Genomic DNA, 27,034 nt, shown 5'->3' with positions numbered 1-27,034 from the left:
GTTGGAGCCAATGTTATTTCTTTAGAGTTTTTGGATTATATGTATACAGCACTTTGGTTCATTAATAAATAACTTACTTACTTACTATATCCAGCAGGGGTGCCCTAGCCTTTTGTCATGGGGCACCAAGGAGCAATGTTTGTCAGCCAAAAAATTCCACCTTTACAAGAAGGTAGTTTACAAATCTATATAACACTATATTCACTATTTTCTACCTTAAATACTAAATAAATAAATGTGAAGGAAATTGATTTACATATTGGATGGGGTTAGGTTGAGGTTCTGGCCACATCATGAGCAGCCCCTTCTATACACTGGCCACACATGACAGATATCTAACAGCAGGGGGCGCTCCAGCACTAGATTTATTTTACTTGACACTGACAGTGATGATTGCGCAGGCACACACGGTCATCAGAAGTAGATGACCCGGGATTTGACACGAGCAAACAGTAAAGGATAACGTAATCCTGCTGTTCTAGTAACAGCAACAGTCAGAAAGGCCTGACAGCGGCCTGCCGTTGGAGGCCGAGCGCGTGTCCTGTATTTACATAACTGAGGAAAGAGAGAGAGAGAGAGAGAGAGAGAGAGAGAGAGATTGGCAGCAGTGGTTTTGGTATGCATTTTATTCAGTCCAGATAACATGTACAATACCTTGTAAGGCAAAACTGCAACACCACACACTGTTAAAGCGTCACATTTCCAAGTAGATTTTCTACAGCGTCATATAAACAAGTACTCAAGCACGAAAGCAGTTATTTATTTAGAGGCTTTGGGAGTACAAAGTAGCGGAATCGGAACAATTTCTTGCAAACACTGACTTAAGAAACATCAAGCAATACAGGAAGTACCAAGGCCACAACCACAGATGGCCACCCACCTTCAGTCCCAGGAGTTTGATTCTTTATTATTGACTTTTAGTTTTGAGTAGCCGAAAGCGAGTTCAACCTCGGCGCCCAATCCCCCCCAAAAAAGAGAGGTTTGGATGACCGCTCTAATCTTAACCTACACTTCCCCCCTCCACCTTAACCTAGAGTTCACCTACCCTTGTGGCATAAACTGCAACAAATGATCCTAGATCTGCCAACAGAAGAAGACAGAATGACTGGAGTGCTTTTGGAGGGTTGAATATTTTAAATATTTAAATATTCTAACACCAAATTGAGAAATATTAGATGCATTAGATGGAACTACACCTAAAATATTCACTTGCCAAAACATTATTCGTCCCTTTACCTAAATCCTCGAAATTCAATATGGCTGCTACTACTGTTTGTAGCTACACAGTGTCTAATTACATAGATATATAGTGTGTCAGAAACTACAGAAGCAAGTCTGTCTGAGATTACCCAACAACTCCACACAGTTTGGGGCGGTTTGATGTTTTATGCTAATTGCTAACTGTTGGGGAATAAGCTTTAAATTACATGTTGGCTTCATTAGCTTTGTAGCACGAAACTAAGGAAGCGAACTACAGACACCAAAAAGACAAAAATATCATTTTGGGACAATCTACAGCTTTAAGGGCTGGCTTAATCCCCCCAGACAGAGATTTAAGCCTAGTTTTGGACTAAAGTTGACTTTTTCCAATGGATACTCACCATTCAGAATGCTCTGTAGTTCAAGACTAGGCCCTAAAAAGAGTCTACCCAATCTGGCTTTCACGTTCACAAGGGCGGGAGGAAATACTAGCTTCAAGAGCAGCCGCTCTCTGAACCATGGGACTGAACGTGGGTGCCCTTCTGAGAGACAGAAAGCAGAGCACATTCTTACAAAAGCTCTCTTGACAGGCTCTCTTGATCCTCTTGAGAGTCTGGACCAGGTCTTCAGCGGGACTCAGCCCAGGCCTGAAGAGGAGGAGGAGGAGTAGGAATAAACAACAAGAGTCAAACGCATTTAGTTTTTTTTAAAAAGGACTCAAAGCGATTGCAGAAAATTTGAGATGTGTGTGATGACCTGGGTGCGGCCAGTCTCGGGTCTCGAGAGGAGGGGGAATTCAGGCGTTTAAGAAAAAGTGACGTTCGAGATGAGGGAAGTGAAGGCAGGGTGAAATTGGGGCGTCTGCGAGAGTTCTCCGAAGCTGAAAAGAGGAATGCGCGAGGTTAGCGTCGGCCGGGATAGGGACCCTTTCGTTTCCTTTGAGCGGTGCCACGGCATTAGGTTTCTACCACAGCTGCAAAAAACATCTGCTTCCTCCTACAACGCACGACTCCTAGTTAACTGTTTAGAGGAAGCTGTTCTGCCGCTGCACTGGAAACTGTGATGCGAACTGAGGCGACCTCGTTCAAATAGGTGTATGGAAGTGATGCATGCGTCTCACTGTCTTTTCACTGTACTGAAACATTGCTCAGAGCTTTAGGAGCTTTGGGAGAGCTCTTAACCGGCTATACTGTACCTTTTAGCGTATAGACTGTACGGACTAAGGCCTGAGCCAAATTCTCCGGCCTTGAAGCCTCGACTCGAGCAGCCACCAGCGGGTGGAAAACAGGAAAGTGTGACTTCATAGCCGAAGAGTGACCTCGAGTTAAACCAGAGGCTCGTGTATTTGTTGCCATGATGCGCTTCTGCTGTGTGGGATTTAAGTTTCCTGGCTGGAACGCTGTGGTATGTGTGTGTATTTATGATAAAGAGTTCCTGCTTTGGCAATAAGATTAAGACAGTTGGACACGACCACGACAAGCTCAAAAGACAAACATGCAATAGTGGAACCGGTACCAGTGAATGGCTCTGAATCAAAACCGTGTGGTAAACTTTGACTTCCCACAATCAGAACGACACCGCAAGAGCAGAGAGCTGTAAAAATTTGGCACAAAATCCGTGGGGTGGGGGGTGGAAGATCATGCTGAAAACAAATCGAGCAGGAAAACCCTGGCGTTCTTCCTGCGGCTCACTAAGGGACGGCTCACAGTATGCTCGAGTGATCGGCGTGGGTAGTGCAGCGGCTGCTCCTAGAAGCTAGTTACACGTTGTGCCGGAAGGTTTTACAGTTCATGGTCTGGAGATGCTTGGTTTTCGAGAGCCCCTCGAGCCCATTGAGAAAGTGAGAAAGGCAACCTCGTGCAACGCTTTGCATGAAACGCGGGTCTGCATCAAGGCATAGTAGTTGGCGGACAGGTTGGCACACTTGTAGTCAGGCATAGCGCGATATTCAAACCACAGAAGAAAAACAGGAAATACAAACAAAACTAAATGAACAAAAAAAACCAACGGAAACTTACGAAGAATTAACGACAAAAACACGCCAGCATACCAGCACAGCATGACACCATTTTCCAGAAATACTTCACAAATGTCCCTTGGCGCCCCAAACCCTCTGAGATACAGGGGCGCTCGACAGAAAACGGCCCAAAGAGACACGAACACATTCACTCCTGCACATACATCCTCCGACTGTCCCCGACACGAAAGGAATCACCGGTGCTAAATGCTAAGAACGTCCCCCCAGAAAGCCACCACTACTGTTTGGTCTGATTTCAAACAGTGATTTGGCCTCTTCACGTGAAAAAAATTGGGCCATTTCCACAGGTGTCTTAACCAAAGAGAGAGCGTGCAATACAGACGGGGCCAGAGCTAAGGCAGGGGTGCAAAGGCCTGGGTTTGTGCGACTGTACGTCAGAAATTGGCACTTGATCGACTCAAATATAGAGGTAAACTTGTTTCAATCACTTCCACTTTCACTAGAAATGCTAGCTAACTTCTGTATCGGCTAACAATCGAAAACAAACCGAAAGCTCTTTCGCAATTTAGCGGAGGCGGGCTAGTGAACCTAGTCAGCCGGTAGGGATTGTGCCACGTGTAAGGCTTAGAAGCTAAAAATCAGGCTTTTTCCCCCCCCATCGAGAGCGTCCGGCGAAGACAGACGTATGTCACCTGAGATACAGTGTGCAACAGGTGCATAGGAAAAAAAAGTGAGAAGACCAGAAGCTTGAGCTTTTTTCTTTTCTTTTCTTTTTTTTTGCACGTAACCCCTTGGGCGGTTCACTGGAGCGTTTGTGAGGATTTCATGAATGCTAGTTTTGCCCTCAGGGCTCACTGAAGTGATCCAGATCACAGTGTTGGTAAAAATGAAGGCTTCCTCCAGGGTTTGATGAAGGCTGTTGCCTTCTAATTTCTAATAATCTTATTTAAATCACTACCTTGTGTAAAATGTGTCAAATACTGGTAACACACTGCATTTCTCAGCCTCATCAGATTGGAATACTCTGACTACAGTACCCAGCATGCATTACACAAATGCACCATATAACCATGGGCATCCTAAACACAACGATAAAGACATCTGGTGAGGCTACGATATGCATTCCTTCCATCTGCGTTAGCAGTTGTCGTTTTTCCAAAAGGTTCCTCCCTTCCTTGAAGGTCTACCTTCAAGATACATCATCAGAAGAAAGTTTGGGGGGGGGTCGTAGTTTTTAAAATGTTTACAATGTTGAATTTGTTTCCATTTTAGTCAGAAGTTGCTAGCCAGGCTAACCTAGGGACTGTTCTAGCTGACGGTAAATCTCCATCTTTGAGGCTCTCGTGCGTAATCATGCATAAAGGGTCATGGCAAATCCCATGTTTGGGTTCTAGTTCTAGTATTTGTTCAATTCACATCCATTTTCATTCAAATTCACTTTTTTTATTGGTCAAAAAATAAAAATAAAAAAGTCAAGCCTCCTGGACTCGTATAGTGGCCATTAGGAAGGCCTGGTTAGCATTAGTCAGAGCTATAGTTGGTTAGCCTCGCTTGGAATTTGGACTTTCTCCAAACCGTTCCCCCAAGCAGATCATCTGTATGCGCCGGCACATCCATAACAAGCACAAACGCTCCAGGAAGCGCCCCAAAGAACCGAATTTCATGCAAGATAAATGCTCAAATCTGTAATTCAGCATTGCTGTAGGTCACGGCCGCGGACTTCAGTCTCGGCTGGTGTCCTTGACCGAGCGGTGTGTATGGGTGATTTAGTGGCATGAGGATTTAAAAAAAAATTAAAATTTAATTTTAATTGGTCTTAGCATGTTTGGCATGTGCCTTAAAGCTAGCTGATAGCTTAAGAAGCACCTGCCAATTAGCATAGAGTTATTTCATAGTAATGAACAACAGCTGCGGTTTATAACGAACTGTGGCATTTACTGTAAACGTTTAAGTATGTTTAGTAAGTTAAGTCTACGACATTAACGTGAATTTGAGATTTCACTTCTGAGTGTGACCATCGGCCACCTTTCCCCCCCTTGTGCTTTATCCATTCATTGGTCTAGTGCATTTATTTAGTCTATAGTGTAATTTGGGACAGGTCACTTAGCGGAGATGAACCATTCTCAACAATTTCTGTAATGAACTGCCTTGTGGTCGTTGTGATGGTGTTTGATTTGTGATGTGATTGCAATCCCAACCCCAACCCCAATCCAACCCAACCCGATGAAAGTCAAACCCTGCTTTTTCGGATATTAAGCCCTTCCCACCTGAAGAAGAGACCTCCGTTACGAGAATACATCACAGTATGGGGCAGTTAGCCTAACTTTCGCCAGTCTTTGGCTCCTCAGCCTTCGCCTCCTCTTGGGGCTCTTCCTTCTGGATGTCGTTTTTCTGCTCTGCCTCCTTCTTGTCCTCCTTGGCGTTCTCCTGCGTGGTCTCCTCCGCTTTGGGCTCCTCCTTCTTTGGTTCAGGCAGGAGGATCACTTTGCCGATGTTGTTCCTCTCCTGCATTCGCCGCATTGCATCGGCCACCTGAGGAAGAGAGGGGGAGATTAGAGATACAGATGTCCAAATGTTTGTGGACACCCCTTCAGATGAATCCTTTTAGCTACTGTTTGTTGCAACCTGCTGTTGACAGGGGCAAATCTGGTCCATGTGCAGAAGTACTGCCAATAGAATAGGACCATCTGAAGCAGATAAACATGAACCTATTGGCACTGTGTCTAATGCCAGGTGTGGGCTAGAGGGGTATAAAGCCCCTCAACATTGAGCTGTGGAGCAGTGGAAGAACTGTGTTCTGTAAAATGATGGATGGTACTACATCCATACTTTTAGGATGAGTTGTGGAGTTGGGGGTGAGGATGGAGTGAAAAGACGAGAAAGGACCAGCCAGTCCCTCCGTACGATGGCAATGGTCAAAAGCCGATCCGCACCAAGAGCCCTTCCAGCTTCAAGTATGGCTCGGCTCGACCCGACCCGCCATCCCTTAAGATTCACGGAAGAAGAGCGTCCAGGCTTTTTCTGTCCTGCACCGAAGTGGTGGAACAAGCTTCCCCTGAGTGTGAGTCCAACGCTCGCTGTCTTCAAACGCAGACTGAAGACCCTCCTCTTCTAAGAATACTTGGGCGAATAGCAGAGTGGTCTCCTTACTGACTTGTGTTTAGTAGAGTCTAAACTTAGAGGTATCTTTGAATGTTTAGTCTTTCCGAACTAGCTGAGGAGTTTTGCAAGTCGCTCTGGAGAAGAGCGTCTGCTAAATGCCTTAAATGTTCATGTAACCAAGCTGTTTTCCAGCTGAAAGATACGAGCTGTACAGGGCTAGCAGCAAAACGTTAGCTAAGGTAAACCGGCCCTTGCGCCTGTTTGTTTTACGAATAGACCGGCTGCCTCACCTAGAAGGCGGAACAAAACCAGTTCAGTGTTCGCCTGCCAATATGTCGGCCTACTAAGTGAGCTACCTGAATCACAGGAACGACGGCCCCAAGAGCAGAGCAGCTAAAACTCAAAAGAGCAAACAAACCCACCCAGGGTTTCGAACCCGAAAATGCCCTGTCACTTCATTAAACCAGCAGTTAGAAGAAGAGCCCACAGGGAACTAAAAGGAGTCGGGAAAACAAATGAAGGCCTGCCAGATCTTCTAACTGAGGAAGATCTGAGAAACTGAGAAGACTAAACGAGGAAGCGAGGAAACGAGGAAGACCTCTGTCCTGCTTGTTCAGAGAGTGTGAACAATCACACACACACACTTACTCAGCATATAAGGGACAGAGGGGAAGAAACAAGATACACAAGGTGGAGTGAGCAGCCCTCAGGCCTCAGCCCCGGCTGTTTCAGAGCTCTAATAGAGATAGAAGTCCAGCAGTGAACCACTGACGCTGGTTTTAATGCTCACAAGCTGGGGCTCCCTATATCACTCGATTCTACCAAGCTGGGAGGGTGAGGACTAGCGTAGGCTTCCTCTAACATCACTAGACAGCTGGATGCACCTGAAGGACACAAATTCGGTCCAGTTCCGTTATGTAAAATGTTACTTACTGGTTTAGAGACGAGGGTCGGAGTGGAGACCTGACTGCTGTCTAAATTACCTGACTCCTTTAACATTTCATTCGGGTTCAAGAAGGGTCCAGTAGACTCGGCGCGGCAGAGATATCCCCTTCGGGTGAAAAGTAGACTGAAGACTAAATGAGTGAAAGGCCAAGAGGTGATTCGGTTCATTTGGGAGAAAAAAAAAAAAAAAAAAAGTAATGCAAGACGAGCCATTCTCTATTCTCTTTCTGCCATAGAGGCTTGGTCTCTATGGCAACGGCATCAGATCGCCCTGACGACCAGAGCCCCAGTAACAACGGCCAGTCACTTAGCAACTGCCACGACTTCTGGGTCTCTGTTTAAAAGAGAACCTTCCTCCTCCCAGCATTGATTTGGCGATTAGGTCTGTACGTACACACACACACACACACACACACACACACACGCAGTGTGTAAAAAAACAGGCGTTGGAGATGAAGGGCCTTCTGTAAACAGGTGCTCCAGTCCACTTCTCTCAGTCTCTCTTCAAAGGAACTGACCGCGCTCTTCCTGTTGACTCCTGACCCCTAAAAATCGCTCCCGGCTGGAAGTGTGTGTTTGTGTGTGTGTGTGTGTGTGTGTGGGGGGGGGGGGGGGTGGCCATTCTCTGTATCTGTTGTCATGGGTGATGAGTTGCTATGGAGACCCCCTGAGTCCACATAAACAGGCTGGAGTGATTTTTAACCTTTAGCCAGGCTCTTCACAGACAAACACACATGCACACACGCACACACACACACACACACACTGGAGAGCTGCTTGTGTGGGTCTGCTAGGATGTCACCTGCCGACATTTCAAAACGAGTGAAGGAGTAAACATCGCCTTTCATGGCAGAGAGAGAGAGAGAGAGAGAGAGAGAGAGAGAGAGAGACAGGAAGGAAGGGAGAAAGATGGAGAGAGAGGAAAAAGAAAGGAAAGAGGAGAGAAATAAAGACAAAAGAAAAAAGACAGAGATGTGATGGACAGAACAATAAAAAGAAAAAACAAAAGGAAGAGAGAGAGAGTAGGAAACAAAAAGACAAATGGAGAAAAGGAAAGAAATAAAGACGAGGAGAAAGTGGGAGAGAAATGATGGAGAGAATAAAAGATAGACAGAAAGAAATACAAACTGAGTAATAAAGACAGAGGGAGAGAATGAAAAGGAAAAGGAAGGGAGAGAGATAAAGGAAGAGGGAAGGAAGGAAGGAAAGAAGAAAAGAAGGAAGGAAGGAAAGAAGGGAGAGATAAAGGAAGGAAGGAAAGAAGGAAGAAAGGGTAAATAATGTGAAAAATGTCTTTAAATATAGTGATATAGTATTTTGACCATATCGCCCAGCCCTAGGAGAGACAGATGAAGGAAGAGGGAGGAAGGCAGGAAGGAAGAAAAGAAGGGAGAGAGAGAGTTAAAAAAGAGAAAGAAAATAAAAGAAAGTAAAACTAATGGTGGAGAGAACAAAAGAAAGGAAAGAGAGATAAGAAAGAGAAAACCAGATAGAAAGAAAGAAGAGAGAGAGAGAGAGAGAGAGAGAGAGAGAGAATGAGGACGAGAGAAAGACAAAACAGATTGACAAACAAAGAAAGATACAGACAGACCGGTAGAGAGCAGAGAGAGCAGAGACGAGAGAACTAAAGAGAGAGAGAGAGAGAGAGAGAGGAAGGAAGACAGAAGTAAAGACAGCTGAGAGAAAGACAGGAAGAGATACTCAGAGGAAGACAGACTGAGAGAGCTAGATAGCTGTAGAGAGACAGAGGGGGGGGGGGGTGTCTGAGGAGGAATATCAGGGTTGAGGAAACCCAGGATGGCACTTTATCTTCTGCTTTTCAAACAAACAGTGCAGGGAGTGCTGGAGCTGCTCTCCCTCTCTCTCTTTTTCTCTGACCTGCTCGAAGTGGTAGGTGGAGTCTATGCGGGGTTTGATCTCGCCCTGTTTGTAGAGCTCCAGCAGCGTCTGCAGCACGCGGGCGATCAGGGGGAACTCGTCGTCTAGGTAACCGAGGTGGAAACCACACACAGCCTTGTTGGAGTGCATGAGGCTGAGGGCGCTGATGGTGAACTGGTTGTACCAGGACTTCGCCAGGGCCAGCAGGTTCTTCTTCTGGCCCGTCAACCGGTTTGCAGCACCTACACACACACACACACACACACATTCACGGGGAAGGCAGAAGCACATTCGTGTCATTAGAACATCACATAGAACATCACTCTGTGGTCCACAAGCCCTGTATGGAAACCTGTGTGATGTGACCTTATGTTAAGGTCCTCCGTTGCTCCTCTGTGTGCTGTGAAACCCTGCTGAGGCATGGACTCTACAAGACCTCTAAAGGTGCTCTTGGGTATCTGGCAGCAAGATCTTGTTGTTCCAGTGTCTGAGACGGACTGAGATCTGGAGAATTTGGAGGCCAGACCAACGCCTTGACCTCCTCTCCAGTCCTTCTCCAGTGAGCGCAGTGTGGCAGGGAGCATTATTCTGATGAAAGCCTAAGGTCACTGCCATAAAATCCACAACGTCCACATGAATGCCCAGACCTATGAGGTTTCCCAGCAGTACACTGCCCAGAGGATCACACCGTTTCTGCCCACCGTTTGTCTTCTTCCCACAGGCCCCCAAGCTGATGTGAAAGAAGACAGGGCTCGTCAGACCAGGCAACCTTCTTCCACTGATTCAAGGTCCAGCTTTGATACTCGCATATACATTGCAGGCTAAGGGGACCCAAAAAAGGAAAGCCTCTGTTGCATTCCTTGTGCATTGATGAGCCTTGGGCAGTGTCTAGGTGCCTACTAAGACCAAAACTAAACAAAAAAGGGCAGGCCAGGGGGTGGCAGACAGAACATAAAGTGGGGAGGTGACTTCTGGCCCTGATTTTTGTCAGAAAATAAGTGAGCCAAATGGCAATACACTATATTGACAAAAGTATTGGGACATCTGCTTGTTCATTGTTCATCTTTAGAAATCAAGAGTATTTAAAAAAGAATGCTTTTGTTGGAGGAACTGTTGCATTCAGCGGCAGGGGTGTAGTTGGATGATCACCACACCCACCTCGTCCTCAACTCCCTCTAGCCAACACCTGGCATCAGGCACGGTGCAAATAGGTTCCTTAATTATCCACTCCAGAGAGTCCTATTCTGGCAGTACTTCCCTACAGGAACTAGACAAGCTGTGTGTAAGTGTGCATTTGCACATCTGTGTCAACAATGAGCGCAACTTAAAGCTGCCGATTGCATTAATTAGAAAAAGTGTCCATATGTATTTGGACACAGTGTATCTTGTAGTAAAGTATGCAAGTTATTGGAGATATATATATATACACAATATTTTGTTCCTTTTCTTTATTTTCCTGGGAGGTTTTACCACACTGCCTGAATCAGGTGAGCTGCTGGTGGAACTGAACAAATCCACACAGTTTGTGAATTGAAGTCCGACAATTCTGCACCTTCCAAACGTCTTAAAAACTTCTAGGCCCGTGTAAAGACGTAGGCTGTGCTGTTCTCTTCAGTTTTTGTTGTCCTTGTAGTGATTCTAATAGACTTGGCCACGGTTCAACCGTAGAAAAGTCTCATGACAGTCTACTGAGGAGTTGAGTAACAGTGTGATAGTTGACGTGGGTGCGAAATCACACACACACACAAGCTCTTCCTTACCATACACGATGAGCGTTCCCATGGGTTTCAAGAGGTTAAAGGCCTTCTGAGTATCAGAGCCTCCCAGAGGGTCCAGTACAATGTCCAATCCTGAAAGACAGAGAACATACGTACAGCTTTAAGAGTTTATATTTTCGTGAAAATGTGTGTGTCTGCGTGCATGTTGACATGTGTTTTTGTGTGGCAGTTTTACACATCCTGTGCTAACTGCTGTTTCTTATCAGCTCAGTGTGCCATTAAATAGGTAGCTGTGGGTGCAGTGCACGCTCTGCGTTATGACTCACTGAGACTAAAGAACAACAGCGAGGCAACCATGACCTCAACTCAGCAGTTTATGCAGCGACGGACTAGCCGCATCTGAAGCGATAGTTCAGGGGCAAAACACGTTTGGTGCTTCTTTTGGGCTACCGTTGCTAAAAAGTAGTGGAAGCTTATGTCCCACCAATTAGCATCAGTTACAGAAACATCTGGAAATACTGTTGTCAGAACCTCAGACCTGAGAACTTCAGACTTTTATATAAATGAATAAGCCTTTAGAAATATTTATGTATGTTTATGGCAGGCTTACGTAGACGCCATGTAGCCTCACAAATCCTGCCCATCAGTGATAGTCAGGTCTGTTTGAGGTAAGATTTAGGCCTGTGATGCTAACTGGTTCCAGTGCAAAACTAAAAACGTCAAATTCAGACACCAAACATGTCATATATGATTGACTACAGCTGCAGTAGGAGGGCGTCTAAGGCAAGTGTATGAGTGCCCCTGACCTTTGGGGCTGATCTTGCGGATCTCCTCGGCGTAGTCGCGTGTGCGGTAATCGATGGGGTGTGTGACTCCGCCCTGTTTTATCACCTCGTGTTTACTGGCTGAGGCAGTGCCGAAAACGGTGACATCACTGACTGTGTTACAGAGCTGAGTGGCAGCAATTCCCACCCCACCTACAGAGAGTGAGAGAGGGATAGAGAGAGAACATTTAGAAGCCTTTTCCATATTCAATTATGTAAAAAAAAAAATACCACAGAAACCAAAAGCTTTTTTGTGAGTGTGTGGTAATCAATACTGAGTCAATTTAGAATGTAGTCTACCAGTCATAGGCCTAGAATCAGTGTACCCTAAATGTATGCAGTCATGCTACATGTTTAGTAGGACGCTGCAACAGTGTTAGGTTTTAGAATAGCAAACAGAGCAGTAGATGATTTTGAAATGATGGGAAACAGTAGAATGTCAAGAATGAATGTGTAGAATAAAGTTGTTCAAATACCAATAATCAATAATGTTGTTATTAATAGAAATATAGTTATAAAATTAACATCCAGCATGAGTAAAGTAATACATTAATATCCAGAATCAAGTTTTAGTACAATATTCATACTAAAGTTCTAGTAAAATTAATGTCCAGAATGAAGTTCTAGTAAAATACCCAGAATGAAGTTCTAGTAAAATTAACGTCCAGAATGAAGTTCTAGTAAAACCAATGTCCAGAATGAAGTTTCTCGTAAAATATCCAGAATGAACTTCTAGTACAATATCCAGAATAAAGCTCTAATAAGATTAATATCCAAAATGAAGTTCTAACACAATATCCAGAATTAAGTTCTAGTAAAACCAATGTCCAGAATGAAGTTCTCGTAAAACATCCAGAATGAAGTTCTCGTAAAACATCCAGAATGAAGTTCTAGTAAAGCTAATGTCCAGAATGAACTTCTAGTAAAACTAATGTCCAGAATGAAGTTCTAGTAAAACATTCAGAATGAAGTTCTAGTAAAACTAATGTCCAGTATGAACTTCTAGTGAAACTAATGTCCAGTATGAAGTTCTAGTAAAACTAATGTCCAGTATGAAGTTCTAGTAAAACTAATGTCCGGAATGAAGTTCTCATAAAATATCCAGAATGAACTTCTAGTAAAACTAATGTCCGGAATGAAGTTCTCATAAAATATCCAGAATGAACTTCTAGTAAAACTAATGTCTGGAATGAGGTTCTCAGAAAATATCCAGAATTAACTTCTAGTATGATATTCTAGTAAAATTAATATCCAGTTTTAGTCAAATTAATACCCAGTATGAAGTTCTAGTAAAATTCATATCCAGAATGAAACTCTAATAAAATTAATATTCAAAATGAAGCTCTAATAAAATTAATGTCCAGAATGAAGTTCTAGTAAAATATCCAGAACGAAGTTGAAAATGATTAAATTAATATCCATTAAAAGTAGCAATATAATTAATATCAAGAAAGAACTGAAGTTCTAATACAATTAATATCCAGAATGACGTTACAATAAAAATATATTTTCAGAAGGAAAATGTCTACAAAGACTACAGAATACCATGTATTGCAAATAAATAATACATAAATAAATAATCTTGTCATTCCTGAAATATTGAATAAACATGAATTACTATTCTACTTAGTAAGAAAGAGGGAGAGTGAGGAGGTGCTGTGATAAGGGAAGGAGTGAGTGTGAGTCAGTGAATCTAAAGGGCAGCAGAAATCCAAAACAGTCCCGTGAGCATTACTCAGTATCTGACCAGCGAAAACCCTCAGAGCACTCAGGGTCTGGTCAGTCTCTGCTGAGCTCTGCACAAACACAACACACGCTCATACTGACCTCAGCTGAGATTTCAGACAGCGCTGTATCTGCAGTATCTTGGGCATGGGTACAGTCAAGAACAGTCAAGAAACAAAAGTTGAAATGATCCACCACAAACTCAAGATGAAGCTTGGTTCTGGCATGGCCTCCACTGGTCTCTTGTCTTGGCCAGCAAAATTAGACATCCCATCCTGAAGCTGGAGATGAACATGAACTTATGGGCACTATGCCTAATGCCAGGCGTGGGCGAGAGGGGTATAAAGCTTGATATGATAGCTTGTGCTCCATCCAATATTTTGGGGTAAGTTGGGGAGTTGGAGATGAGGTGATGATGAGTCCTCACAGCAATGCTCCACCAGAATCTAGGAGAAAGCCTTCTTCCCTGGACTGTAGAGACAGTTACTCTTTTAATACCATTGACTTCAGGAGAAAAAATGCTTGAGCAGGCGTCCCAAAACTTTTGTCCCTATAGTGTGGGTGACTAATGGTTGTGTCACTGCACTTACAGCTGATTCTAAACCACATCGCTTAGTCATATTAGGGGGTTTTGCAAGAACCAGCAGTTTTAACGTTGGAAGACGGACGTGGTTCTTACGAGGACGAGCCGTAAATGTGTCTTGGGAGTGGATGTTTGCTATCGATAAAGGCCTCGCAGTTCTTTTTTCCTCACTTCCAGCTCAGCACAATGCGCTTACTCAGGACAGATGTTCTCCATCCATGAGTCTAATCCCATTACGGCAGCCCTGCATAAGCTTTTCCACAGTTCTGTTCTTTTTTTTTTTAGGTGTGACCTGCTCTAATGACTGGCCTCCTAGACCTTTTCTCTGTCTGTTTGTCAAGGAAACGAGCTACTTTTTAATGTAGGAAGTGTTTGGAAGTGTAGAGAAAGGGAGAACATGAAACAAGAACATGAACATGTGATGCTCACTAGCTTTCTACAGCTTTTATCCTTTGTTAGCCATTACCCAGGCTTTTACCTTGGGGCAATAGGTCTGACAGAAGCTTAACTACGGGAAGGCGAACACTTTAATGAGGATTAAAAAGGCCAAGAGGGGAAAAAAAAACTATTCTCGCAGGAAATCAATGGGAGTAATCTGCTCTTCAGAGCTTAGCTGGTGGATCAAGGCCTTTATGAATGGAGAGCGAGCGTTTCACTGAGATACACTGGCAGGGGTGGGGAAAAAAAGTCAACAGGAGCTGTAAAAGCTGTGAAAGTTGATGGGATTCAGCCATGGAAGGATGCTTTTCTCAGCCGCATGCTCAGAGTCTTTAAAATGGGACAGTCTAGTCGCGCTGCTGTAACGCAATCTGCCTTTAAATACAGCCTCGGAAGGATGTAGCCGTCGAACTGGGACACACTAGCAGTGATTCGACTGCAGAGTTGTAGAGGAACTGGGAGCTGAATGGTCGGGGAGGTCAGTCAGACAGCCTGGACTGTAAGATATTAAACACCATAGAGTTTAAAAAGTTGCTCCAAACAAAAAAGCAGTGATTTTACTGGTGTTTACTGGCGTTTATCAACAACACATATTAGTTAAGTTATGGATCTGTGTTATTTACAGAAACACAAAGATTGGATCGGTATAAAACATGACTGGGGCATCCCTAAACCCGAGCATTTCTGGGTCTTATTTTATTTATTTTTTTTCGGACAATGGACTTGTCATTTTTTCCCAAAAAGTGTGTCCATTCGTTGCTCGCTCGCTATTCAGTCGCCACCAGCCAGCTGAGAGTTTCTATAAATACTCTACGTCAAATATTTCAGTGAAACCATTACATAACTCAGCGAGGAGCTGAAATCACTTCCTTTCTGAAACACAGAAAAACAAGTGTGAAGTTTTCAGAACAATGTGTTTGTCGAGTGGACAAATCCTGTTATGGTGTATCGAGCTAGATGCTGGGAGGAGGTTTTCACGTAAGTCAGGAAACCTACGACAAGCCCCTATAGGAAAGTCTGTCCACCTGAGGCCTTTGATAGGTGGAGACTAGGGGAGTACTGATTCACAAACTTCAGAAAAGCTGTGTTTGGACTCGTAGCTGGCTAGCTAGGCTCAGATAAGTTAGCTAGCAGGCTAAACACCACAGCACAAGCTGTGTTTTGGCTGACTGAGGCTCAAATCCACCTGTTTAGAGGATAAAGCCTCATGTCTGAGAGCACAGAGTCGAGTGAAGAAGGGTCTCAGGAGTGTTTTCAGGCATATTTAGTAGACAAGCTCTTCCAGCTTTGCTGGCTATTACTTGAAATTAGCATTTCACTTATCTTACAACAACAGTAAGCTGTTGTAAGCTGTGGCACATCGATTCTGGATATTAATTTTCTCAGAGCTTCATTCCGGATATTTTACTAGAATGTCATTCTGGACATTCATTTTACTAGAACTTTATTCTGGACATTTTACTAGAACTTTATTCTGGACATTCATTTTACTAGAACGTCATTCTGGACATTAATTTTACTAGAACGTCATTCTGGACATTAATTTTACTAGAACGTCATTCAGGATATTAATTTTACTAGAACTTTATTCTGGACATTCATTTTACTAGAACGTCATTCTGGATATTAATTTTACTAGAACTTTATTCTGGACATTTTACTAGAACTTTATTCTGGACATTCATTTTACTAGAACGTCATTCTGGACATTAATTTTACTAGAACGTCATTCTGGATATTAATTTTACTAGAACGTCATTCAGGATATTAATTTTACTAGAACTTTATTCTGGACATTCATTTTACTAGAATGTCATTCTGGATATTAATTTTACTAGAACGTCATTCAGGATATTAATTTTACTAGAACTTTATTCTGGACATTCATTTTACTAGAATGTCATTCTGGATATTAATTTTACTAGAACGTCATTCTGGACATTAATTTTGCAAGAACTTTATTCTGGACATTTTACTAAAACTTAATTCTGAACCTTAATTTTACTAGAACTTCATTCTGGACATTAATTTTACAAGAACTTTATTCTGGACATTTTACTAAAACTTAATTCTGAACCTTAATTTTACTAGAACTTCATTCTGGACATTAATTTTACTAGAACTTCATTCTGGACATTAATTTTTACTAAAACTTAATTCTGGACATTTTACTAAAACTTAATTCTGGGTATTTTACTGAAACTTTATTCTGGGTATTTTACTAGAACTTTATTCTGGATATTTTACTAGAACATCATTCTGGACATTAATTTTACTAGAACATGTACCATGTACTACGTCCTCAACATTTGTAAATACTGCAGTGTACGGTATTACCGCTGTACCGCCCAACCATATTTTCAGCACACATGAATGGTATCGACAGGTAAAGGTTCTCCACTTTCTCCATATACCATCTCATTGACATTTAGGCCCTACTAAACACCAACTGACCACCAGCTAACTGAGGACACTGCACACATAATAAAAAGTCCATAAAGCTCTGAAGCTGGTTGGGCCTCAGTAAACGACACGCTTGCACAACAAGTGTATAAATCACGGCTACGCTAACTTCTTATTGCAGCTCTTAGCGGACAGAGCCTGCTCCGGAGAGAGGTTGGACGGCCTCCTATAACTCATGTGGATGCTTGAGGCTCCTGTGGTTTCGGAGCTGAAGCTGCAGCAGAGACCTCTACGTCTCCGCCGAAGAATGAGGCTGACCTAGATCCGCCGGCCAAGGCAAACGGAAATGTGGCACAAACACACCACTCTCTGGTGGAGACCAGGAGCCTAGTGCTGCAGACGGACGGCAAAACATAGAGATATATGAACGACACACACACACACACACACACACACACACACACACACACTCACTCGAAAACACAGAAATGTGACCGCCGCCCAGAGAAAACATCCAATCAATGATGCAAGATTTTGGTTGTTGTCTTTCCCTCATAGGCATTCTGTGGTCAGTAACAACTCAACATTTCAACAAAGGCATATACACTATATGTCCAAATGTTTGTGGACACCCCTTCTAATGAATGCATTCAGCTATTTTAAGTTAGACGCACCCGTGGGTGAGTTGCATACATGTGCAAATGCACATACACACACAGTTTGTCTAGTTCCTGTACAGAGGTACTGCCAATAGAATAGGACTCTCTGGAGCAGATACACTTGAACCTATTGGCACCATGCTGCCTAATGCCAGGCGTGGGCTAGAGGGGTACAAAGCCACCCCCCAGCACTGAGCTGTGGAGCAATGGAACTGCTGAAATGATGGTCGGTGCTCCATCCAATACTTCCTAATCTTACTTACACTCTTGTCGCTGAATGCAATTAAATCCTCACAGCAATGCTCCTCCAAAATCTAGTAGAAAACAGTCTTCCCTGGACAGTAGAGACAGTTACTCCAACAAAAGCAGGATCAACTCTTTTTAATACCCTGGATTTCGTAAGCAACAATAAATTAAAAGGTGTCCCAATACTTTTGGCCATACAGTGTAGCTACTGTATGTAGGAATACTTGTATAAGATAGGCCATTTAACATAGGACCATCCCATAGTAAGCCTATACAAGTATACTAATCCTAATCTGAAACTCACAGCTAACCCCAACTCGTAGTCTGACCTTAACCCAACGTCCAGCTCGAACCGTTATTAAGCCTCTAAGCCTAAACCTAAACATTGGCACATTAGCTCATAAGTATAGAAAAACAAGTTCCCTCACACACACATATGCAAACACACACCTCTCCAGCTGGTCCGACTCTACACCCTCTCCAGGGTTCGTCACCATTCCTCACAGCAGAAAGTCCAACAGCCGGTCAATTAGCATATCATTCGTGTATTGTCACATCCTGATGTGTGTGGTCAGTGTTTGTTTACAGGACATGTGTGAATGACTGCTGTGTTGAAAACTGTGTGTGTGTGTGTTTGTTTGTAGGAGGTTTATAAGCTCATCTTTTTCTGTTCATATAATACGTTTTTCTTCTGTTTCAGTTTGTGGAAATGATGTGTATCTGTAAATCTGTTTATCCGTACAAAATATTACTACATTACTACATTACTACCGTCTTTAGCACATATACAAATAAGCAGATAAATGATACGGTATGATTTAGTGGGTGGGTGAGTTAGCTTAACTATTTCCAGTGCTCTCCTGGAGGAATGCCAGTATTTCCAGTTTCCATCCAACACCTAGTTTACCTGATCAGTCCTTTATTATAGAAAATCAGCTGAGCTGTTGCTGGAACTGAGGAAATCCATAAAATGTCTGGAGTTCAAGCAAAAGTCAGCAGCCTAACCTGTGCGCTTCTAATTGCATTCTTGTAACCGTGCTCTTCTGTGTTTTTGTAACTGTGATTTTTAAAATTGTAATCTTCTAATTGTGCTCTTCTAACTGCGTTTTTCTAACTGTGCTCTTCTAACTGCGTTTTTCTAACTGTGCTCTTCTAACTGTGCTCTTCTAACTGCGTTTTTCTAACTGTGCTCTTCTAACTGCGTTTTTCTAACTGTGCTCTTCTAACTGTGCTCTTCTAACTGCGTTTTTCTAACTGTGCTCTTCTAACTGCGTTTTTCTAACTGTGCTCTTCTAACTGTGCTCTTCTAACTGCATTTTTCTAACTGTGCTCTTCTAACTGCGTTTTTCTAACTGTGCTCTTCTAACTGCGTTTTTCTAACTGTGCTCTTCTAACTGTGCTCTTCTAACTGCATTTTTCTAACTGTGCTCTTCTAACTGCATTTTTCTAACTGTGCTCTTCTCACTGCGTTTTTCTAACTGTGCTCTTCTAACTGCGTTTTTCTAACTGTGCTCTTCTAACTGCATTTTTCTAACTGTGCTCTTCTTACTGCGTTTTTCTAACTGTGCTCTTCTAACTGCATTTTTCTAACTGTGCTCTTCTAACTGCATTTTTCTAACTGTGCTCTTCTAACTGTGCTCTTCTAACTGCGTTTTTCTAACTGTGCTCTTCTAACTGTGCTCTTCTAACTGCATTTTTCTAACTGTGCTCTTCTAACTGCGTTTTTCTAACTGTGCTCTTCTAACTGCGTTTTTCTAACTGTGCTCTTCTAACTGCATTTTTCTAACTGTGCTCTTCTAACTGCATTTTTCTAACTGTGCTCTTCTAACTGCGTTTTTCTAACTGTGCTCTTCTAACTGCATTTTTCTAACTGCATTTTTCTAACTGTGCTCTTCTAACTGCATTTTTCTAACTGTGCTCTTCTAACTGCATTTTTCTAACTGTGCTCTTCTAACTGCATTTTTCTAACTGTGCTCTTCTCACTGCGTTTTTCTAACTGTGCTCTTCTAACTGCGTTTTTCTAACTGTGCTCTTCTAACTGCGTTTTTCTAACTGTGCTCTTCTAACTGTGTTTTTCTAACTGCATTTTTCTAACTGTGCTCTTCTAACTGCATTTTTCTAACTGTGCTCTTCTAACTGCATTTTTCTAACTGTGCTCTTCTAACTGCATTTTTCTAACTGTGCTCTTCTAACTGCATTTTTCTAACTGTGCTCTTCTCACTGCGTTTTTCTAACTGTGCTCTTCTAACTGCATTTTTCTATCTGTGCTCTTCTATGATTTTCTAAATGTGCTCTTCAAACTGTGTTTTTCTAACTGTGCTCTTCTAACTGCATTTTTCTAACTGTGCTCTTCTAACTGCGTTTTTCTAACTGCATTTTTCTAACTGTGCTCTTCTAACTGCATTTTTCTAACTGTGCTCTTCTAACTGTGCTCTTCTAACTGCGTTTTTCTAACTGTGCTCTTCTAACTGTGCTCTTCTAACTGCATTTTTCTAACTGTGCTCTTCTAACTGCGTTTTTCTAACTGTGCTCTTCTAACTGCGTTTTTCTAACTGTGCTCTTCTAACTGCATTTTTCTAACTGCATTTTTCTAACTGTGCTCTTCTAACTGCATTTTTCTAACTGTGCTCTTCTAACTGCATTTTTCTAACTGTGCTCTTCTAACTGCATTTTTCTAACTGTGCTCTTCTCACTGCATTTTTCTAACTGTGCTCTTCTCACTGCGTTTTTCTAACTGTGCTCTTCTAACTGCATTTTTCTAACTGTGCTCTTCTAACTGCATTTTTCTAACTGTGCTCTTCTCACTGCGTTTTTCTAACTGTGCTCTTCTCACTGCGTTTTTCTAACTGTGCTCTTCTAACTGCATTTTTCTAACTGTGCTCTTCTATGATTTTCTAAATGTGCTCTTTTAACTGCGTTTTTCTAATTGTGCTTTTCTAACGGTGCTCTTCAAACTGTGTTTTTCTAACTGTGCTCTTCTAATTGTGATTTTCTAACCATGCTCTTCTAACTGTTCCTCTAACTGCACTCTTCTTTGAACAGCAGTTACTTTAATGTTCAGAATGCTAGGCAGCTGCTTAGAGGAGCCCATGGCTGCTGTCTATAGGTACAAGGTTTGAGTAGTCAGAGTATTTATGAAGCTTTGAATTTTGCATCACCTGACCATTCTTAATGGTTACTGTGAACCAGGCCAAGATCCAAGTCCAATCTTTTTTCTCCACTATAACATATTACACTTCCACTGTATCTGTACATGATGAGCCTGCCAAGATATAAAAACACAGCTGTGTGTGTCTGTAATGCTGCTCTTACCTGCTGCCATATGAATGAGGACACTTTTATTAGGCCTGACGTTGCCCATTTCGAACAGCATCATGTAAGCAGTGATGTAGTTTATGGGCAGAGCGGCGGCCTCCTCGTAGCTCATTCCGTCCGGCATGGGGAAGGTGTGGTCAGCCTTGACCACGACCACTTCCTGCCACAAGCCACACCTACCCAAAACCAACACGCTGTCTCCAACCTGCGGAGAGATGGGGGAGATATGGATGAGTTTCAAGAATGAACTGGGTGTGTGATCGAGCTGTTCCTGTATATGAACTGCGTAACAGCAACACTGACAGCATGTTCATTTTGAAGGGATCTACGAGGGATTGGACAATGATCACGTACACCTTTGTTATGACTGCGCTGATTCGAATATAACCAATCAGACTAGGCTAATGCGCCCCCCCCCAAAAAAAATACAATCTCCCGCCCATGTGAACGTGTGCATGCCTCGACTGTTTATCCTTCTTACAATATGACTTTGATAGGCCCTCATTGTCCCTTTACTCAATGTGCTTTTTTGTGTTTTCCTCGAGATGATGAACGAAACAAGCAACTCCGGAAAGGGAGTTTCAAAAAGAGAGAAAGTGTGTTTACGGTACGAAGGCATCACAGCTGAGCGAATAGCGTACAGGAACAGTTTCTGTTGTAACGTATATAATAATGTATATAATAATCATTCCCCCGAATGGCTCTACTGGGACTGGAACCAAAAGCTTTATGAGCAAAAGTGAGCCCAAGGCTTAGTAAATAATGTCTCCTAATTTAGTACTGCCAAATAACCCACCCACTCGTAGCTCCCCCATAGCGCCAGCGATGCTCCCAACACTAGAAGAGTAAGGACTTAACGCTGATCATTGCCGTACCTGGGGCACCCAGCTCCACTGCTGCAATTGCTTAAGAAGGATGAGGGGATAGAGCGCCATCTACCTACCCTGAGAGAGCACGGCCAGCTGTGCTCTCATGGACTCCGGCTGCTGATGGCAAAGTATGTATGGGGCACCTATATGTAGTATAGAACATATAGTTGTAAAGGTTCTACGTTTCCACCAATCTGGAGAATCCTTTAGCCGCTAATAGAACCACCTAATCATAGAACCCTTACTTTGTGTAGGGAGCAGCAGATAGGATAGAGTACAGCAACCTACAGCTAACTCGCGCTCACACACACACACACACACACACACTTTCTCTTTCCTCCTTTCCTTCTTGGTACTCATCCATCAGCCGCCCACACCCCTCCTTCCCACCAGCATTGTTTTCTTCCCCTCTTCCCTCTCTTAAGCTGCACACAAAGCGAGGAAACCCTGTCCTCCTCCGTTCGCTGCTCAGGATGTCTGCCAATGGGAAACTGTTCTTCAATGTTTGCTGTTCAATTGACCTTCAAGCCATAGTTCGGCCAAAAACCAGGCCTGCACGGTTCCCCCTCACCTCAAACGTGTTCAATCAAGCAAGCAGGGATGCCAATGACCAAGCTAACGTTCATCACAACGTGTTTAAAACGAACACCAAATGGATAAAACCTTGTTTACTGCATGCATTAGATATGCGAACGAGTGTAGCTCGGCCCACCCGAGTCAAATTAGCAAGTCAGGTCGAATTAAGTACCGGTCAAAAGACGTTCTCCAGACATCTGAGAATGTCTGGAGCTCAGGTCGCACTGTGTGGTGTAAATTTACCTCTCCAGTCTTTCTTGGGCCCAGAAATGACAACTGTACGACTGCCTAACTGTCTAACCCGATCACCAGAAGCTCATAGGTTCACATCCCGGCAAACTGCAGCTCTCCACAGTCGGGACTCTGAGAGCTCTGAGAGTCTTGGTTTTGCCTGATCTGTAGCTCATGGCCTTACTAAAGGCTTTCAGTTCTGACCGATGACTGTTGAAAACATGGACAAGCGCAACGTCTCTCAAAAGAGAAGCAACCACAGGTCTAGCGCCTCTGCTGGCCGGTTGCAGAATGATGCGTAGCTCAGAAAACATCCAACAGCCATCATCAGTTTTTTATACCCTTATTCTGCTATATTACAAGAAGGTGGGGTTAAACCCAGGAATGAAGTGACTGACAGCCTTTTAGAGCCCGGTCCAGAGCCCGGTCAACAAATCTGCCAACATGGCGGACAGTTTGACTTGATTTCTACAGAACGAAAGGAAACATGACCATGTCTTCCACGTTTTCTACAGTCATTGGCTCAGATGGAGATGGAGGAGATGGAGCCACAGAGCTTTGCTTTGGCTAATTTAGTAATGGACCAGCCCTTAAGATGCTGCTGGGGATTCTCCTGAGGGGCGAAGTGGACAATGGCTTGTTAAAACCGCTAATGAACTGAAGGTTGGCGTCTGAAATTCGCACTACGAGGCTAAAGTCGCTAACAAGTAGCACACCAATTAGCATCGTGCAGACTGCATACCTTGCGGAGGTGTTCGTTAATCTGTAAAAGACTTGCTAATGTGGCTTCACAGGTGATCTGTATTGGCTAAAAACAGTCGTAGCAGCTTGAACTGCCATTCTTTTGTTCGCTAAAGCTAACCATGGCTGGATATGCAGCTCATTCGAGCGTTTACCATCATGAGCGAACAGACCCATTGCTCAGTGATATGATGGAGTATCCAGATGAGCGCAGGCCAGATGGAATCGAGGCTAACAGCATTAGCACAGGAACTGTAATGAGCATAATCTCAGAAACAGCGCTGCGGCCCTCTGGCTACCACAGAGACCAAAGGCAACGGTTTGTAGGCCAAGACAAACATGACCACAGCAAAGCCCAGTCATGGCTACACTGCCGTGCGTCCTTGTTGCTTTGTTTTCCCGCCCGGTGTTTTTGTTTGTGCAGATCTTTCTTGATACTGTGATCTATCGATGTGATGAATCGAGGGGAACAGAGAAAGAGAGAGAGAGAGAGACAAGGACAAGGTGTGACGTGTGCAGATAGCGATTTTGAGCATGACCGAATTCGGCGGGTGTGTGTTTGTGTGTGTGTGTGTGTGTGTGTGTGTGTGTACGGGCGGGATAGGAAATACCAAACTGACAATGTTAGACAAAGGAGGATAATTATGCTCATATGGGACTGGGCTGTGCTCTCTCTCTCTCTCTCTCTCTCTCTATCTTTCTCTCTCACTCACACACACAGATACACACATAACAAAAAGACACTGATAAAACACATTCATTTATGGGTTTATGGACCTTCGATAAATGAATCGAATCAATCAATAAATCAATACCAGGAACCAAACCACCCGAGCGCATGACATTCATCATATCCTGCTCTGTGGCACGGCGAGCGTCCGTCCCTCTCGGTCGGCAACAGGTGTGTCGCCGCTCCAGACGCTCGCCGCTATCAGGAGACTCCTCGCCTCTGCCTCATTGTCTCTCCCATTTCCTCTCTGACTTTCAGTCGCCATGGCAACAGGCGTCATAAAGCGGATAATGGGATGTCACGAGAGCGCCCGCCACCGGCACAAGGCCCGACCTCCTCAAACAGCGGATTTATGCCGTGACAAAGCCGTGACATGACCGAGTGGCGGGACCCATAAATGTGGCATGACTAATGCTGTAACCCATCATATGACCCAACTGAGCTCAACGGAGCTGTTTTCACACGTATGAAGTCGGGGTGTCACCATAGGTATAGTGAGCACAGTCGAAAATGTGCCAATATATACATATATATACACACACACACACACACACTTTCACACCAGTCAAACTGTGAAGTTCTAGACGACCGGGTCAGAACCTCTCCAAAACGTCAGGCAGGTCTTGTGTGGGGCGTTCCTGGTATGCAGTGGTCAGTACCCACCAGAAGTGCTCCAAGAAAAAACAACAGTGGAACTGGCGCCTAAGGCTAACTGATGCTCGCGGAGGTCATCTTCAGAGGTCTGGTGGAGCCCACGTCTCCAGTGGTCGGATCTGCTGTGGCGGCACAAGGGGGACCTGATCACTAAATTAGTGGTATTACCTGACGTACCTATGCCGTACCCAAAGGGTGCAACCTATAATATGGTGTACCTAAGCAGTGTAACTCACAGCACAACCCTGCGATGCTGTTCAGCTCGGTTTGGAGAACCCTGGCTTTTATTCTTCATTCTTTTGCTCTGATTATGCCAGCTGGGTGTCTAGAACCTTCTAACCCAACACGTTTCCAAAGAACTGAGAGCCAGGAGTTGATATCGAGGCCTATTAAGGCCCGGCCTGTGAGACTGTGGGAGCTGGCAGATCTTTGCTGGCTCTTATTGATTTTCTCTTAGGGCAAGCCTCGCCCATGCGGCCCTTCCCCGGTGCCCAGTGCAGTGCATGCCTAATATGATTACCGAGGTCCATCATGGGCCCTTATGTCTTATTCTCCAGTGCCGTAACTTAAGGGTTATTTAGGGGCTTCGTCTACTGGACGCTGGAGGGTCTCCGGCTGGCTCTATATGGCACTATAGGTCCTACCTGCAGACTCCACAGTGCACCACCCACACCGAGCCACAGTGCTCCACACTCACCTGCCTGTCCTCCACCCCCGAGCCCACAGCCTCCACCACCCCCGAGCACTCCATGCCCGGGGTGACGGGAGGCGACGGCAGCCGTTCGTAGAGGCCCTGCCTGCCGAGCAGCTCGGCGAAGTTCAGCCCGCAGGCCTTCACTCGCACCCGCACTTCCCCCTCCCCGGGGCTCGGCAGACCCTTCTTGAGCTGGAGCTTCACTTTGTCGTAGCCGCCGTAGCCCGTTAGCACCAGGGCGCGGTAGGTGAACGCCTCCTCCTCGCTCTCCTCCTCCTTCTTTTCCTCCTCCTTCACCTCAGGCGCTTGGTCCTCCGGCACCGCCTGCGCCACCGGCTCGCCCGGCTGCTCTTGGCCGGCTTCGGGCGGCTGGTCGCCGGCTTGAGGCTCCACCTCTGCCTCCTCCTCAGCCAGCGGCTGTTGCTGGGCTGCCACTGCGTCTTCGGCGGACATGCTAACGGCGCGGGTGTAGTAAAGACAACGTCGGGGAAAAGGACGGACGACTTCTCGGGTTTAATTCCAACGAATTTAAAGGACGTCGAGGGGGTGAGACACGGTGAGACACGGTGAGACACGGGGAGACGGACGGACACCAGCAGGCGGGAACACGGAGGCTGCGGGCGGAGAGGCGGAGAGGCGAAGAGCGCCGTTGCTCGGAGACGCGGAGGAGGCTCGAGCGCTCTGGCCAGATGTGAGCGCGGCAGCTCCGCGCGCTGCCAAAGGCGGCTCCCTATTGGCTGAGCGGAGGGCGGGCTAGTCGGAAATCCCGGAAACTGGAGTTTTAGGAGATTTATTAAAGATTCTCTTATTAAATATTTTGATGAATTATGAATTATAATTGTATTTATTATTATTTTTTATAAATCGCTTCAAATGTTCTTTACCAAACAATAACCTATTATTAATTATTCAATTAAATATACGTTCATATTATGCCTCTGATTTTTACGTTTAATGTAGTTTTATGCATTTTATATTTTTTAACTACGGTTTTATTATGTGTTTAAGTGAAAAAAAAGTTCTTTAAAATAAGTTCTTTCCCAAAAAGCTTTTTTTTTTTTTTTTTTTAAAAACATAATGTCATTGCTTGTTTTGCTTGTCCCTGTCAGAGAGTCCTACCTAGCCCTGAATGGCAAAACAAACAAACAAACAAACAAACAAACAAAAACAGGCGGCACCAGAACCATTATTAGCCTCCCTTCCCCCTCAACACTACCACCACCATGTTTGACTTAGCTCTACGCCAGATTTGATCCATGGATTTTGAACCATGTTTGGAACCACTTTTTCATTTCCCATACCGAAACCAATACTGCAAACCTGAGTGTCTGCCAATACCAATAGCAATGTGATACTACCATTTCCCCCCTTTTAAGCCTTCGACCTCCAGGCCAATTTTGCGTGATTTTGTGATAGTCTGGCATAAATTTACTGTTACTGTTACACATGGCATGTTAATCTGAAGAGGTTACAGGCTGCTTAACCATGTCTGAATTTGAGATGTAATTAGAGATGTAATGGAATT

The 27,034-nt window shown here is 44.1% G+C and overlaps 1 protein-coding gene across 2 annotated transcripts; it reads right to left on the bottom strand.

Annotated features, from left to right (window-relative positions):
• Positions 1-608: 608 nt before the first annotated feature.
• LOC140543636 (synaptic vesicle membrane protein VAT-1 homolog) lies at positions 609-26,222 on the bottom strand. 2 transcript variants are annotated; one of them, XM_072666738.1, is made up of 7 exons: positions 25,513-26,222; positions 21,012-21,219; positions 11,628-11,798; positions 10,864-10,953; positions 9,104-9,345; positions 5,446-5,710; positions 609-2,080 (listed from the first exon to the last, which is right to left on the bottom strand). In XM_072666738.1, the coding sequence occupies exons 1-6, from the start codon at positions 25,960-25,962 to the stop codon at positions 5,498-5,500; spliced, it is 1,374 nt and encodes a 457-aa protein (XP_072522839.1). In that variant the 5' UTR covers positions 25,963-26,222; the 3' UTR covers positions 609-2,080; positions 5,446-5,497. The 2 variants fall into 2 exon arrangements, with proteins under 2 accessions (XP_072522839.1, XP_072522840.1); XM_072666739.1 differs by having other exon boundaries at positions 609-1,847.
• Positions 26,223-27,034: the final 812 nt, after the last annotated feature.

Source organism: Salminus brasiliensis, chromosome 22 (genome assembly GCF_030463535.1).
Source record: "Salminus brasiliensis chromosome 22, fSalBra1.hap2, whole genome shotgun sequence".
NCBI classification, from domain to species: domain Eukaryota; kingdom Metazoa; phylum Chordata; class Actinopteri; order Characiformes; family Bryconidae; genus Salminus; species Salminus brasiliensis.
Note: the sequence above shows the minus strand (reverse complement) of the source record. Positions and strands in the feature narration are given on the sequence as shown.